Below are 14,891 nucleotides of genomic sequence, written 5' to 3' on the forward strand. Positions count from 1 at the left end.
CTATCTTTGAAAAGGAAATTAAATCTAGTTGGTACTTTGGGGGGTAAAAAGTTAAAAATTTTCAATATTTTTTAAATGAATCGGGAAAAACCTTAAAAAAATTAGGGAAAAACGGCATTTTTTACGCAAAACCAGTTTTCGTCAAAATCGAATTTTTTCAATTTTTTTCTAACCAACCTAACCTAACCTTTTGCTATAACTCAAAAACTAATCGATGTAAACACTTGAAATTTTCACGAAATGTTTTTATTAGCGTTCTCCATACACAGTTAATTTTTAAGAATTTTAAGAATTTTGACCTTTTTTGAACTATTTTTAGACAATTGAAATTTTAAATTTTTTTAAGTATTTTTTTTTTTAAATAACGATAAAAAATTTTTGGCTAACCAGAAAATCTTGAAAATTTAATACAAGGTTTCTTATAAGTTGTTCTTAAAGTGATAAAAAAAAAATCCGAAATCGTTGGTCACGATTTTTTTTTATAAGTGCTTAAAGTTCGAATTTATACGAAATATGTCAAAATTGCGAAAACTTGCAAGTAATTTTGTGGTTGAAAAATCGTAAAAAATTTTTCTTTTATAAATAAGTTTTGAAAATTTGGTACAAGGTTCTCTATATATTTTTCTTTAAATATCTGTAAAAGAAACTACCGAATTCAGACAAAATAATTTTATGAGTGTTTGAAATTTAAATTTTTACAAAACGCGTTAAATAACGGTTTAGCCTCAAACGATTTTTGATATTTGTTATTATTCAAATAGTATAAGTCGTAAATACTTAAAAATTTTACCAGTTATTTAGATTGTCATTTTCTTTACGTGATTTGATTTTCAAAATATTTTGACTTTTTTTGATCTATTTATAGACAAATGAAATTTTCAATTTTCCTAAGAATTTTTTTTTGAAGTGTCGATAAAATTTTTTTGGCGGAGTCAAAATATTTGAAAAATTAATACATAGTTCCTCATAAGTTATTCTTATAGCGATAAAAAAATTATAAGAATACATAGGCACAATTTTTTTTTATTAGCATTTGAAGTTTAAATTTTGACAAAAACTCGTCAAAATCATGAATATTTGCAAATTATTTTGTAGTTCAAAATTCATAAAATTGTTTATATTAAATTTATATGTAACGTTAAATATTCTAGAGTCTAGACTGACAAATCATCTCCGTTCAGAATCGTTTTTCGTATACAATGATACCTATCATTGCATTCAAATTTAACCTACCCTAGTCCGAGGTCCACCCCACTCTCTAATGTACAGCAGAGCGGTACCCACTTGCCGACTTTTTTTTTTTGTTTTTGTGTCTGTGTACACTGTACAGCACAACTAGTCGAAATAATACTTAAATTTCAAACTTTGGGGGTGGTTTCCGATGGCAAAGTGAATATCCATGGTGCTATATAGAGGTCAAAAGTAAACTTTTTCTAACAGTTTTCAAAAAAATCGAGAAAAACAAAAAAAAGGTGACGGAAAAACGGGTATTTTTACGCAAAACCAGTTTTCGACCATATCGATTTTTTTATATGATTGTAATTCAAAAACTAATCACTGTAAATACTTCAATTTTTCACCAAATGTTTATGTTAGTATTATCTATAAACAGTTAAATTTTCAAAAAATGTTGACTTTTTTTGAGTTATTTATAAACAACTGGAATTTTCGATTTTTATGAGATTTTGTTTTGAAGTGTCGATAAAAAAATGTTGGATGACCAAAAAAACTTGAAAATTTAATACAAGGTTAGGTTTTTTACGAGTTGTTTTTATTATAGCTAAAAAAAATTAAAAATCGTTAGTCACAATTTTTTTTATAAGCATTTTTTATAGTTCAAATTTTTACGAAATCTGTCGAAAACGCGAAAATTTGCAAGTAATTTTGAATTCGAAAAACATAAAATTTTTTGTGCTAATAACTAAGGATTAAAAATACAACACTAAGTTTTCCACAAGTTTTTCTTCAAGTATCTATATTCTATATAGAATACTCGAAGCATCATTATAGGAAAAATTTTAAGTCCGTTTGAATTTTAAATTTTTACAAAACCGCGTTAAATAACGGTTTAGCCTCAAACGATTTTTGATATTTGTTATTATTCAAATAGTATAAGTCGTAAATACTTAAAAATTTTACCAGTTATTTAGATTGTCATTTTCTTTACGTGATTTGATTTTCAAAATATTTTGACTTTTTTTTTGAGCTTTTTATAGACAACTGAAATTTTCAATTTTTCTGATATTTTTTTTGAAGTGTCGATAAAATTTTTTTGGCCCTATCAAAATACTTGAAAATTTAATACAAAGTTTCTCATAAGTAACTCTTAAAGTGATTTAAAAATTATAAGAATACATAGGCACAATTTTTTTTTATTAGCATTTGAGGTTCAAATATTGACAAAAATTCGTCAAAATCATGAATATTTGCAAATTATTTTGTAGGTATAATTCATAAAAAATTTTGCATAAGTAACTATAAGAGTTGAAAATTTAATACAAAATTTTTCATAAGTTTAGCTTACAATAATTATAAAAGAACTTAAATTTTGGTGTATTCAGGCCATTAAAACAAAAACCACCTTTTTCACCAACCACTAGAAATTATATCTTAGACTGACAAATCGTCTTTCGTTTACAATGATAACTATCATTGGATTCAAATTTAACGTTCCTAAAATTTATAATAGTGATCCACACGGCACCTAATGTACAACGAGCGGTACCCATAATTACCTGCTTTTTTAAATTTAAATGAATTTTTTTAAATAATTCTATTCATTTTTATAATAAGTTTATATTAATTTTTGATCATTTTTTTTTTAAAATAAATATAATTTTTTGCTTTTTTAAAAAAATGTGTGTTTTTTTAGTTGCTTGTTATGTTTAAATATCCGAACCATATTAAAAAGTAATAACATTTAAAACATAAAATATCGTGTTTTAATTAGGGACCCTAAAATTTGGTACGGACATGGGTCCACTAGGAAAATCCCCGTTTTTCCGATAATCCTATCCGTCCCTTATGCCATTATAAATAATTGAATTTACTACAAAGTTACAGCATAAGATGTTTACTTGTTGAATGTTTTCTAGGTCCATCACCACTTCGGAAGTCATATAAAAATAAAACAGCATTGAGAGTATATATAGGTAACTGTTAATATTATTTTCATTGTTTTACTTGCATGGGTAGTTCGATGCTATACACAGTCTATAATATGTTGTTTATTATAATTATGTCGAAGAAACAGTTATAATATAAATTAAGGATTAAATGAGAACAATAACACAGGATATATAGATAAATGTACCTGTACTAATTTATAAGTCCCGTGAGCTGGAACTATGTAAAATTATGATAAAATATCGTGATGAATATATTATGTGATCATTATTTCATGGTCATTTTCTTCCATTTTTTCAATTCAAACATTAAAACATTTAAAAACCATGAACGGATGAACGTCTCGAGGTTCATCATAAATTCATAAATTCAGAATCTATAATTTTAAAACATTGAATACTTACAGCCTAAGATAATGCAATTATAACGGCTTGAGGTATTATGTGCTAAAATAAAATAATACATACATAGGTGCCTATATATAAATACATGTACTTATATATTATATTATTCATGCATATATTTATATAAGTATAATCAATATCAATCACTTATTTTTTATCTGTACAATTAAAATTAGTATATTATATATTATTATACATAGGTATAAGATACATTTACATTCAAAATTTCAAATTAAATATTATAAAATCGGTTCGTTTATATATATATTATGTACAATACGTACTTAGGTACCTACTAACTGAACTGAAGGTATAGATTACGCGATTTACCTACTTATTATTTGGGAATCACTCTCTCAGTTATAATCTATTAGCTAGCTATTATAGGTTTCTTTTTTTTATTAAAAATTGTATGATGAGTTTATTGTATCATTTAAATTTAGGAGATTGCTTAATCGGTTAGTAGTTTTTATCGATGTATGTACTAAATGTAAATATGTAATATAAATTATGGTAGGAGTATATATACATGCTCTATACCTGGTCTATATACAGCCATATGACCGATACCTTAAATATATAATAATATATATAATATAGATTTTACATTATGAATATATTATGATGTACCATATTGCAGACGGCGATTAGACCTACAATATTTCAAACGAAAAATTATACATACAACTAGATTTAATGAAAATAAGTAAGTATAGGTAATTTAATAAGAAGCATACTTATTGGTGTACACTATAATAGGTACTACAACTTTACTAGACATTATAGACTATAGAATATAACCGAATAGATGGTTAAGTTAGGTTACTTAATACTCATGTACAGCGGCAAATTTAGGGGAGTGGCAAATTTCCGGAAAGAAGAAAAATGGAAATCCTGGTTTCTCCGAAATAATTAGTAAATTTTTTTTAAATGTTGTCAACTTATATTAATTTAAAATTTAAAATAAAATTAATACACAAATGTACAATTAAGATATTTTTAGAATACATAATATACCCGTTTATCCACATTGATAATAGGTATACCGTTATCAACTAATTTATTATAGTGTGGTAAAATTATATTTTCTACTTTAATGAGCTTCAATTTTTTTTTTAATTTTTCCAACTATTTTGTTTTAACTAGTATGCTGAAAACAATTGTGGAATCAGAATTCAACTTCGGAGGTATTATTTGCAGTCAGTACTTACTTTTTAGGTAATATAATATTGCGTAGCTTAAATTATTATTAAAAATTGTTTTGATTTAAATCTTTGTTTATATTTTTAATTGTGAATTTTTTTTCTATATTTTTATGTTAGGGAATTTATCCGGATCCTCTCGTGAAAAATTCCTAAATACACCGCTGTTTAAATGTATAATATACAACGATGGTTAGAAGCACATTTTGATTTAACACATATTGTTCGATGTAATATAGTTATTATGCTCGCGAATTGTTATTTATATAAAATCCAATATTACAAATATATTCTACTTAAAATATATCTTATACTTATATATATATTTATTTATTAACAGTTTTCATTTTGGTATTTTTGTAGTATTTGTATTTGGAGTGATCCTGCTATTGTTTTGAATGCTAGTAGAATTACCGACCGAAGCAATATCTATGGTTACGGAGTGCGTGGGCGTTACTTCGTCGTCCTGAGTCGATACTTCCGTCCAACTTGTCATGAATTGATGAGTGTTGATGTTATTCTTTATACTCTCGTAATAACTGAAAATATCACGGTAATAATTTTATTATTAAAAACGAAGGAACAATATAATACCGAGTAAAATGTTTAAATGGAATTTCTCTAATTTAATAGAGTCCTTGACTCTCTGTATAGAAATCTAATAATTATATATAGTTATATGTGTAATGATTATACGATATTTTAAGTCCTTTTAATGTGGTGTAGTTCTAAAATTACTATGGTAAACATTAATTTTGGTTTCATTTATTTCTGACACCAATTACACCTACCTAAGCATCTGGTGACTGCTATACACCAGATGATTAATTTTACGTAAAAGTTAATATGTTTTTAAATTTTGATGAGCAGAGTAAAAGGCAAAGTAACATTTTATTTACCAAAGTAGATACTAACTCAGAAAATAATTCTACTAAAAATGCATATTGTCATTTGTCACTAAAAAAAATAAAGACTGTTGTTTTGTACAAATTTAAAATAGTGTAAAAAAAACTTTTAAACTTTTAAAATTTAAAGCAAAGAATGTTTGTTAATATATGCACTTATATAATATACGAAAAATACGTTTTTTCAGCCGTATCCTATAATAGTAAAAACTACAATCGTCGAAAATATTTTATTACGAATATGATGTACGCTGTGGCCGTGAACGTGCAAGCTTATTAGTATTACAATTTGCACTAAAATCCATCTCCGTAAAATGCGGAAATGAAAAATACATTAGTCCGGAACATCGTAGATAAGATCGGCGTCTAGGCTGTGACAGTTTGATGTCGCAATGAAAACGTACCTTATTAACGCCTATTATAATATAGTTATTATGGTTAGCATACACTAAGGTAAGGAATCCACCTCTTTACATATTGAACAGATATAAATATATGGAGGTATGATATATATTTATAATATATATGTCTCAGTCCATATATAGTTATAAACTGTATAATATTAACAATTTAACTCTTAAACTCTATAAAGATTCGCTATTTGCGTCTTCGGTTCTGCCCTAGTAATTTGCTGCACAGTTGTATGATTACTTATACTCGATACAATATTTGGGCACATCAATGAATAGGCAATGTTGCACGGATTAATTTAAATGTTTTGAAAATGGCATACTATGTTTGCATACATAATAGGTACATAGTAATAAACGTAAAAGTTATTTGGTTCCCTATACGAATAATATTTTTTGTTCAAATTTTTAATATTTATCGTATAACTATAACTTGAAATAAATATACCTACTTATAAAAAAATATATTATAATCTTTAATAATTTTAAATACCGCCCTATATATAGCTTTAATAACAACTTATGAGGAACCTTGTTTGCATTTCACAGATTCTTTGACTCTATTATAATTATATTTTATAAATTATAATAATATACTACGTACCCGTTGGACGGCTGATTGTTTTGCGGTTTTTGTTGTTGCCCGTACCGAGTGGACGACGGCGGCGGCGGTTGCTGTTGTTGTTGTTGCGGAGACCGATACTGTTGTTCGTACCGCATCATGGACGGCGGCGGCTGCTGCTGCATCGGCATGTACGTCTCGTACCGCATCGGTTTTTGCGGCGGATCGTACCGCATGTTTTGCTGCATCGGCGACTTGACGCGCTCGTCGTACCGCATCGTAGGCGGCTGCTGTTCGTTGTACGGTTTCGGGTCGACGTCGATGATCGTGAACCTCGGTGGCGGCGCGGGATGTGGCGATTCGTTTGGTTTCCGATCGCCCCTCACGTCGATCACACCGGAATGAACGACCGCTACTTCCGGATTATACTTGTTGTTGTTGAACAATTCGTTGCCGCCGCCTCTGTAAGGCTTTTGCAACGGCACTTCCACCAGATCCTTGTCCCACGACGAGCCTCTGTTGTCCCACGACGAACCTCTGTTTTCCCACGAACTGCCGCCGCCGCCGTCCACTCCGAGCGGCTCTCTGTCCCACGAGCCACCGCCTCTGTTGATCGGCTCCCGGTCCCACGGGCCACCGGACCTGGTCAGCGGTTCCCTGTCCCACGAGAACGACGGTGAAATTCTGTTGTTGTTGTCGAACGATGACCGGTCCTTGTCCCAGGACGACGACGTCCAGCTCTTGTAGAACGGTTCGGCCCACGAGGCGTACTTGGTCGTTAGCTCGTTGGGCCGGTAATACGATTCGCGGAATTCGGCCGGTTCGTCATATCTACTGTTGTACAAGCCCGTCGACTTGGTCGTGACCGACGTGATGCCGTTTCCGCCGTTTCCGCCACGGTTGTAGGCGTTCTCGTAGGACGTCAGTCGGTTGCGTTGCAAACTGTCCGGCAGCGCTTTCCTGTGTACGAGAAAAAAGGGTTGTAGTTTATATGTAGGTATGTATACATAAATAGTTATAGACAATATTTTACCTAACATCGTACCTAGTGTTTAAGTATATATTTACGGTTATTGTACCTACAATTTTTAAAACAATAATTATTATTCCTTAGGTATGGGGGTGGACAAACGTATTTTTAACGTGGTTTCATGTAGGAGGACGGCGTGGATTTCAAAACTGAGATAGCGTGTTCACGATGGTCATAAATGTTTTTCGTAAATTTCGAAAATCTTCATTTTTACTACGACAGTGAGGTAATATTATGTATTATATCGCTCTGTATGACTTTGATTTTGCGGAGAAGAAGTTACCTATATAATATTGAATAGTATAATATATTTATTAAATATTAATAATGCCTTTTTGGATCATTGAGTATAGTGCGTATGTATTTTAATGTTTAGGATAATATTATATCAGCTATATTCGTTTTTGTGGAACTTATATATATTAAATTCGATCGAAAATTCAAATGAGATGAGCAATTCTTAGTCGCATCAAATGGAACGTATAACATCAGTGGCGTAAGTAGGGAATGTAGACAACGTGGTTACATTGAGGTTTAATGTTCAGAGAGTCTTTGTGTAAGTGTATAACAGCCAATCCCGTCTAGAATAATGATTTTTTTTTTGCTTTCACACGAAAGCGGCTTTTCGATTTTTTACATCTAGGTTGATCCATAAAACAACGTTTTACATCGAATAAAATATAAGACACGGAACTGCTAGAAAAAAAATCGTGGATTCACTCGATTTATTCCATTTAGATAGGACAAAATAAACGTTATAGGTACGTATATAAACGAAAATCTGTAAGAGTATTATTTGAAATAACATATTTATCCGCGAGTATATATTATATTATTTATAGTCAAAAACATATACCGTATCTTAAATACTTATCAACATAGATTATTCTATCGTATATAACTTTTCTATCCAGTATCCACCAAACTTTTCGTCCAAATACACGTCATTCTCTCTTTTTAATACTCTAATAGGTATAGGACCATAAATAATGTAGATCTATTTCACTGCTCACTGCTCTCTCTTCACGTACGTAAGTTTTATGTGTTTTTCCTCTTATCATTATATACAGTATATGCGCACAGCGTATACACACATCTTGATTTATATATAAGTATTTTTTTCTCTTTTTCTCCCCTAAATACTCGTGTAACTTTCTTGTATATTTAAAATACAATTGGAATTTACTCCGTAATAACAATGATATTATTATTATGGCGTTATCTAAACAATATATTTTTTTTTTTTTTAAAGGTTTTTTTACAACGATCCGAGACTGCGAAACGTCATCATCGTTCGGTACGTACCTGCCGGAGTCCTGTTGCAATTGCCGGAAATCGGCGGAAAACGGGCCGGGTCCGAGCGCGAACGGATCGGCCGTATACGGGGCGAGCGGTGGGTAACTGGCCGGCGCCCTGACCACGTCCGGCAACGTGGCGTAGTAAATGATCCTTTTGGACGTCCTCTGCACGGCCGGTTGCTGTTGGCGCGAGTTTTGGTAAAAGCTGCTGCTGTCCTGTTGATGACGGTAGAACGAGGCGGCGGCGGCCGCTGGTGGTTGTGGCGACGGGATCTCTTCGACGCGCGAGTACACGCTGATCTCGGGCCGGGGCCGCTGCCGTTCCGCCCAGCCGTTGGACGTGACGAACTTGTGGTTCCGCGGGTTCCGCACCTCGACCTCGGCCGACCTTAGGTACCGGTCGCACGGCGACGTGCCGTTGTCGCCGCTGCCGACGCCCACGTTGTCGGACACCGTGGCGGACGACTGCTGTGACCCGCGATCGTCGTCGTCGTTGGCTCTAGCTTCGGGGGCGGGCGCCGGGGTTTTGACGCGCACGACGTCCGCCTCGGTGCCGATCGGTCGCAGCGACCAGACGACGGACAACAGGGCCACCAACAGTACCTCCTTCATCCTGTACGACCGCCGATACCGCGAGGGTGACCACGACACGAATCGACGCTGCTGCTGCTGCTTCTTCTTCTTCTTCTATTTTCGAATTTTTCGAGTATATTATAATTATTGTTTTGTCTGCACTCGCGGAGTGATGGTCAGAGGTGTGTATGACTGCAGCCGCGTTTAATCTGTATGGAATTATCAAACAAATAAGACGTTATTTTTTTATTTTAATAAATACCTATATGTATAGTTATATTGACTTCGGCATATTCCATCGTCCGCAAACTGTACGTGTTAACGGTATTTACCTATATATTGCAGTTATGGTTTACGTGGTCTATATATAATATATTTGCGTTAATAACGAACTGAATAGATCCTATATATTTTATTCGATCCCCTAAAGCCATAACACCATGTGGCGTTATCAAATACTCGTCAAGTAAGTGTAAATTAGATTTTTGAAAATAAACCCAGTAAAAATTATTACAAATAAATCTTAATTTACTTATTTTAGTAACAGTATTAGTATTACGTATTTTATGAAGGTATAAGTAGGTGAAAATATGATATAAACATTGCAGTACAGACGATTAGAATATTACAAGGGTATAATTATTTTATCCGAAGAAAATTTGGTATACCTTTACGAAAAAAAACATGAACCAACCATAAGTATAAATGCCGTCATAATATTTTAAATTTAAACATTCCTATAGATTATTTAAATGCTTTTATTTTATCAATATTTATTTTATTTTTCATTTTAATAATATTATAATTTATATTTATTCCAGAAATATTTTGATATTGCTTTAAGAACTTCGCCCATAATATTATTTAAATGTGGTAAGTAGGTACTTAATAATATGAACCGATCGTGTAATTTTTTAACAGATAAATACGCACGCGTTTGTTAGTTACTTAAACTCCATTATCTTAAGTAATGTATAATATATATATATAATATGTAGGTATATAGTATAATTATAGATATTAATGTAAAGGATAATAATAATAATAATAATAATAATTTTTATTCGTTAGTCGATAACTTTATGTTGTTGTCATGGGGGCGTTATGTTATCTCGTGTAATTTTTAACCAATATTATATACGGAATTTATTCCCCCAAACAATTTTCCGATAAAACGTGTGCTTATGCGTATATTATGTACATTATTTATACCCAAGCTTTACAGGTTAGATACACAATACACAAACTATATATAATATATATTATACGATAATTATGTGTATAATCGCAATAATCGCATAATATTTTATTGTTATGCTGTGAAATTTAGACCGAAATAGACCGAAAATTCAAGTCGCGCACATAATATTCTATATTTCTGATTTGGTATAAATATATATAAATATTATAATATTGGATCCAAAACTAGGTCATTATCGTCATCGGTGAGTAAACAGATGAATTATTTTAATACAATAATAATATTAATAACTATATTATAGCTGGTCGTATTCTACAGTAAACGCTGTAGGTACAAGTTTATGCTGCGCTCACCGAGGTCTGCTGCTACGATGAGGAGCGTCATGGTACGCGACTCGCCCGGGCGGCAATCGAACCCGGCAGTCGTCGTTTCTTTATTCGGAGGAATCACGGTTTGGTGAACCCTCATCCTCTGCGCCCTTTACAACGCAGACTGGAAAATCGCGGTTTGCTTCGTGGAAAATTGGTTTTTACTGTTCTAATTAGCGATTTTGTGCGGCGGATTGTCGAAAAAACGCAGATTTTTTTCCCTCCGGTGAATATAATCGGTATGAAACGATTTTACTTATGGGGACGAAAAAAAAACCAACAAATTGAAAAATTTTCTAAAACTTTTTTCAGACAGACTATTAGTTCATTCATTTTCGAATTATAATGTCGAATAAACTTTGTTTGTGTAATAATATATATTAATGATTAAAAAGTTTACATACGATAGGTATAAAACATTAATAACTGCAATTATACGTTTTAAAAGCCATCAACCGTGTGTCCTGCACGTGTATGATACTTTTAAATCGATTGTAAATACCTAGTTAATATTTATTTATTATTGTTCCTAATACATTGATACTATTCATCTAACCCAAAATTCTAAAACAAACGATATTTTGTCACATATTTTAAATCGCTCGAATATATGCTTAATTTGTCTATGACACGGGTATGTAGATGACGGTAAAAATACGTTTTAGGTTACCTTAAAATATTGTATCATATTATTCTCACATCATACACATTATTTTATAATTTATGTATAGGTATGCTATACCATTTATTATGTTGGAGGTTTATTAAAATCGTCATGACCCGTAAAGTGTTAATGATCCGACATAGTCTAAGTTTAAACGCGTATACCTATATGTATATTGTATACATAGTATACGCATAACCCGCTTTATGAGCGTTATTATTGTATGTTAAAGACAAAGAAAAATATGTATAATCATAATGTATGTACCTATATTTATGACTTCCTTGGATGATCCGTACCTGATAATGTCACTCCGGATAAATAATTAGACCGTTCATATTGTACGAAACTTAATCTGAATCTAATTGTACGCAATCTCACGCAAACACTATAGAAGAAACTATTTATTTGTAAAAAAACTAAACACATAATAAGAATTAAGAATATTATGTAATAGCAATGTAATAGTTACCTGGGGAGGAGATGCTATAGGTATTCCTATATATTTATGTATTGTTATAGTTATATACGCAATATATGTTAACTAAAAACATACAAATACATACCTACTTATTTCATTATGCTCGCGTTGTGTAAGCTTACTGTATATATTATATGTATATTATAATTTATTTTAACTTACAATTAATTATTTACCTAAGTTAAAGGTAGGCAAAATCAATATTTAAGCTCGGCCTTTCTGTTTGTTTGAAAAATCTTTGTTTATTATATACGAGTGTCTATAGGTAAGTATAAATTATTAACGATGTAAAATATAATATAAATTTGATTAATCATAACAATTATTGAGCCCTGACTATATATAGTGACGTTTTTATAGTTAAGTTTTTACAATACCTTCTGTTGCGAGACTGAGTTTGTAACGAAAACGGTAATTATGAGTCGACTTTACATTTTCTCGTTCATAAAAAATATCGTAATTAATAATTATATATATTATTGTTTTTAGAATTTTTCAAGTATATGCAAGGTCCGGTCCGACTGTGCAAAAACCAAACATAATTATATTAATGTAATATTATAATACATTGCAAATGATAGGCCATCGAACTAAGTCGTACACATATTTCGTCTGTGGCATGACGAGTTGTGCAATTATTAAGAAAACTTCAAAAAACGACTAGCTCAAAGAAGAAATTAATAATGCAGCTAGAGGAGTTCACACAGTAAATAATAATACTTGTAATGCATTGCAGCGGCGCGAATGAAGGTACCTATAGCTATAATTAATACATAATAATACTTAATATTATACATTTCGCGGTTTCGTGGGAAATATGAACAGTATACTAGTGAGCTATGAATTAACAATTGTTTTTAAATATTTTCTCGGTTAAATGTGTGGGCCGTAAAAAATTTGAACACTCGAACATACCTATTACCTATATTACCTATATATAATATGATATATTGCAGGTACGTGTAGTTGGACAAAAATAGAAAAAAATATTTACCAATTATCGATCAAAGAGACCCAAGTACAATATTTTTTAAACACATTAATTCTTCTAAACAAAGAAAAACAACACCCCATGACTTCAACGCACGACTCGAACAGTCGAACACGACGCAGGGTTGTATCCAGTAAAAAAAAATATAATAACTTGGGTTATGTATGGTACACGATGGATAATATATAACACCGAAATAACGTTAAAACGCGCGAGTGTAATATTATAGGTAAGTAGATAATAATATAATATAATGTTGTCATACTCACTTCAATATAATACGGTTCGGTATGAATGGATTGCATATACGTTCGACGACTGCGGCGCAGCAAACACTGTGCGTAACGTGGAGATCTTTTCGCAGACGGAGGCTAATGCCTCCTTAGCCTCTATTCTAAAATATACTGTAAATACCACCACCGTTGTCTTGTGGCGATGACTGTATACAACTGTAATTCTCTTTATTGTACAGAGTGATTCGCCAAACTTGCTCATCCCCGTTTTTCTTTTATAACGATGAATATATTCAAATTCTGATTTTTGGAATTTTTAATAATATAAATCATATAAAACACTATATAACATAAACTTTTTATACTATATTTTTTTGTACAGTGGAGAGCGATGGAAACTTCATTTTTTTTCCAAACACGAATTACCCTGTACCACTCTGTATACACAATATATACACACGCATCGTGAAGGTACCTATATATACGATGAACTGTAACTGCAATTATTGCAGACTGCTATTAATTATTATTATTTATTATGTATTCATATTATGTATGTATGCGAGTATATATAGAATCGTAGAGGAAGTTCTCCGCGGAAGTGTAGACGTCTGCAGCTTGATATTAAATGCATAAAAAAAATTCCTAGAATTAACGATCCGGACATAGTAAGACGATTTATATATAATATATATATAGTATACATGGCGTTTAATGTATGTGTATAATATGTTCGTATTGTCGAGTCCCGCTAAGTGTATACCTATTATATTAGATCATTACATCGTTTAATTCGGTAAAACGCGTGTTTAGTTGTAGCACACATGTATCGTTTATATAATCCGTTTAAGTGTATATAGATATACTTCGGTTTACTTAGAAACTCGTCTATTCGACTTTCCGTAAATCGATGCACATACTATTGCATGTGTATTAAGTGTAATTTTATTTTATATAAAGTCTTCCACAGTTAATAATATAATATAATATATATATATATATAGAACAAAGTTCAATATTACGACACAAAAATATATATTTCAAATGCGACTCTTAAAAATTCATAAATGAGTGCATCAAATTATTGACTTGTCGCATTAATAAATAATGCACTCAATTACTAAATTTATCGAGCTAAGTCCGAAAGGGTATCATAATTTTTGGGAAATTTGTCAGCTATTTACTATTAATCTGTAAAATGCATCATTATGAAATGAATATAATAAATTTATATCGTTATTACATTATACAAGAGTTAAACTCCTTAGTTTATGTCTAGTGTGTTTTTTTTTAATATTATTGAAACCAAAATTACTTATATTATTTATAAGGTACCTTTAATTTTTTTTTCAGTTTTGAATCGACGGCGCTGCGGAAACTGCTTTCGCGAAAATTATTAGGTACCTATATTAAATAGAATATAATATATACGTAGTATAATTT

General features: G+C 31.2%; 1 protein-coding gene and 3 long non-coding RNA genes across 6 annotated transcripts; 3 read left to right on the plus strand and 1 right to left on the minus strand.

Annotated features, from left to right (window-relative positions):
* Window positions 1-4,169: 4,169 nt before the first annotated feature.
* LOC126550807 (uncharacterized) lies at window positions 4,170-6,690 on the plus strand. Its single transcript, XR_007604823.1, has 5 exons — window positions 4,170-4,236; window positions 4,677-4,748; window positions 5,096-5,285; window positions 5,826-6,090; window positions 6,597-6,690. It is a non-coding gene; the product is annotated as an uncharacterized LOC126550807 (long non-coding RNA).
* Window positions 4,200-13,687, minus strand: LOC114130401 (uncharacterized). Its single transcript, XM_027995379.2, has 4 exons — window positions 13,485-13,687; window positions 8,945-9,719; window positions 6,652-7,569; window positions 4,200-5,271 (listed from the first exon to the last, which is right to left on the minus strand). The coding sequence occupies exons 2-4, from the start codon at window positions 9,547-9,549 to the stop codon at window positions 5,076-5,078; spliced, it is 1,719 nt and encodes a 572-aa protein (XP_027851180.2). The 5' UTR covers window positions 9,550-9,719; window positions 13,485-13,687; the 3' UTR covers window positions 4,200-5,075.
* On the plus strand, window positions 7,477-9,027 carry LOC114130402 (uncharacterized). Of its 3 annotated transcripts, XR_003592918.2 has the most exons (5): window positions 7,477-7,606; window positions 7,724-7,865; window positions 8,016-8,195; window positions 8,258-8,400; window positions 8,892-9,027. It is a non-coding gene; the product is annotated as an uncharacterized LOC114130402 (long non-coding RNA). The 3 variants fall into 3 exon arrangements; XR_007604825.1 differs by having other exon boundaries at window positions 7,724-8,195; XR_007604826.1 differs by having other exon boundaries at window positions 7,724-8,195; window positions 8,283-8,400.
* On the plus strand, window positions 12,421-14,813 carry LOC126550809 (uncharacterized). Its single transcript, XR_007604827.1, has 3 exons — window positions 12,421-12,974; window positions 13,181-13,444; window positions 13,831-14,813. It is a non-coding gene; the product is annotated as an uncharacterized LOC126550809 (long non-coding RNA).
* The last annotated feature ends 78 nt before the right edge of the window (window positions 14,814-14,891 follow it).

Source organism: Aphis gossypii, chromosome 3, assembly GCF_020184175.1.
Source record: "Aphis gossypii isolate Hap1 chromosome 3, ASM2018417v2, whole genome shotgun sequence".
Classification (NCBI taxonomy): domain Eukaryota; kingdom Metazoa; phylum Arthropoda; class Insecta; order Hemiptera; family Aphididae; genus Aphis; species Aphis gossypii.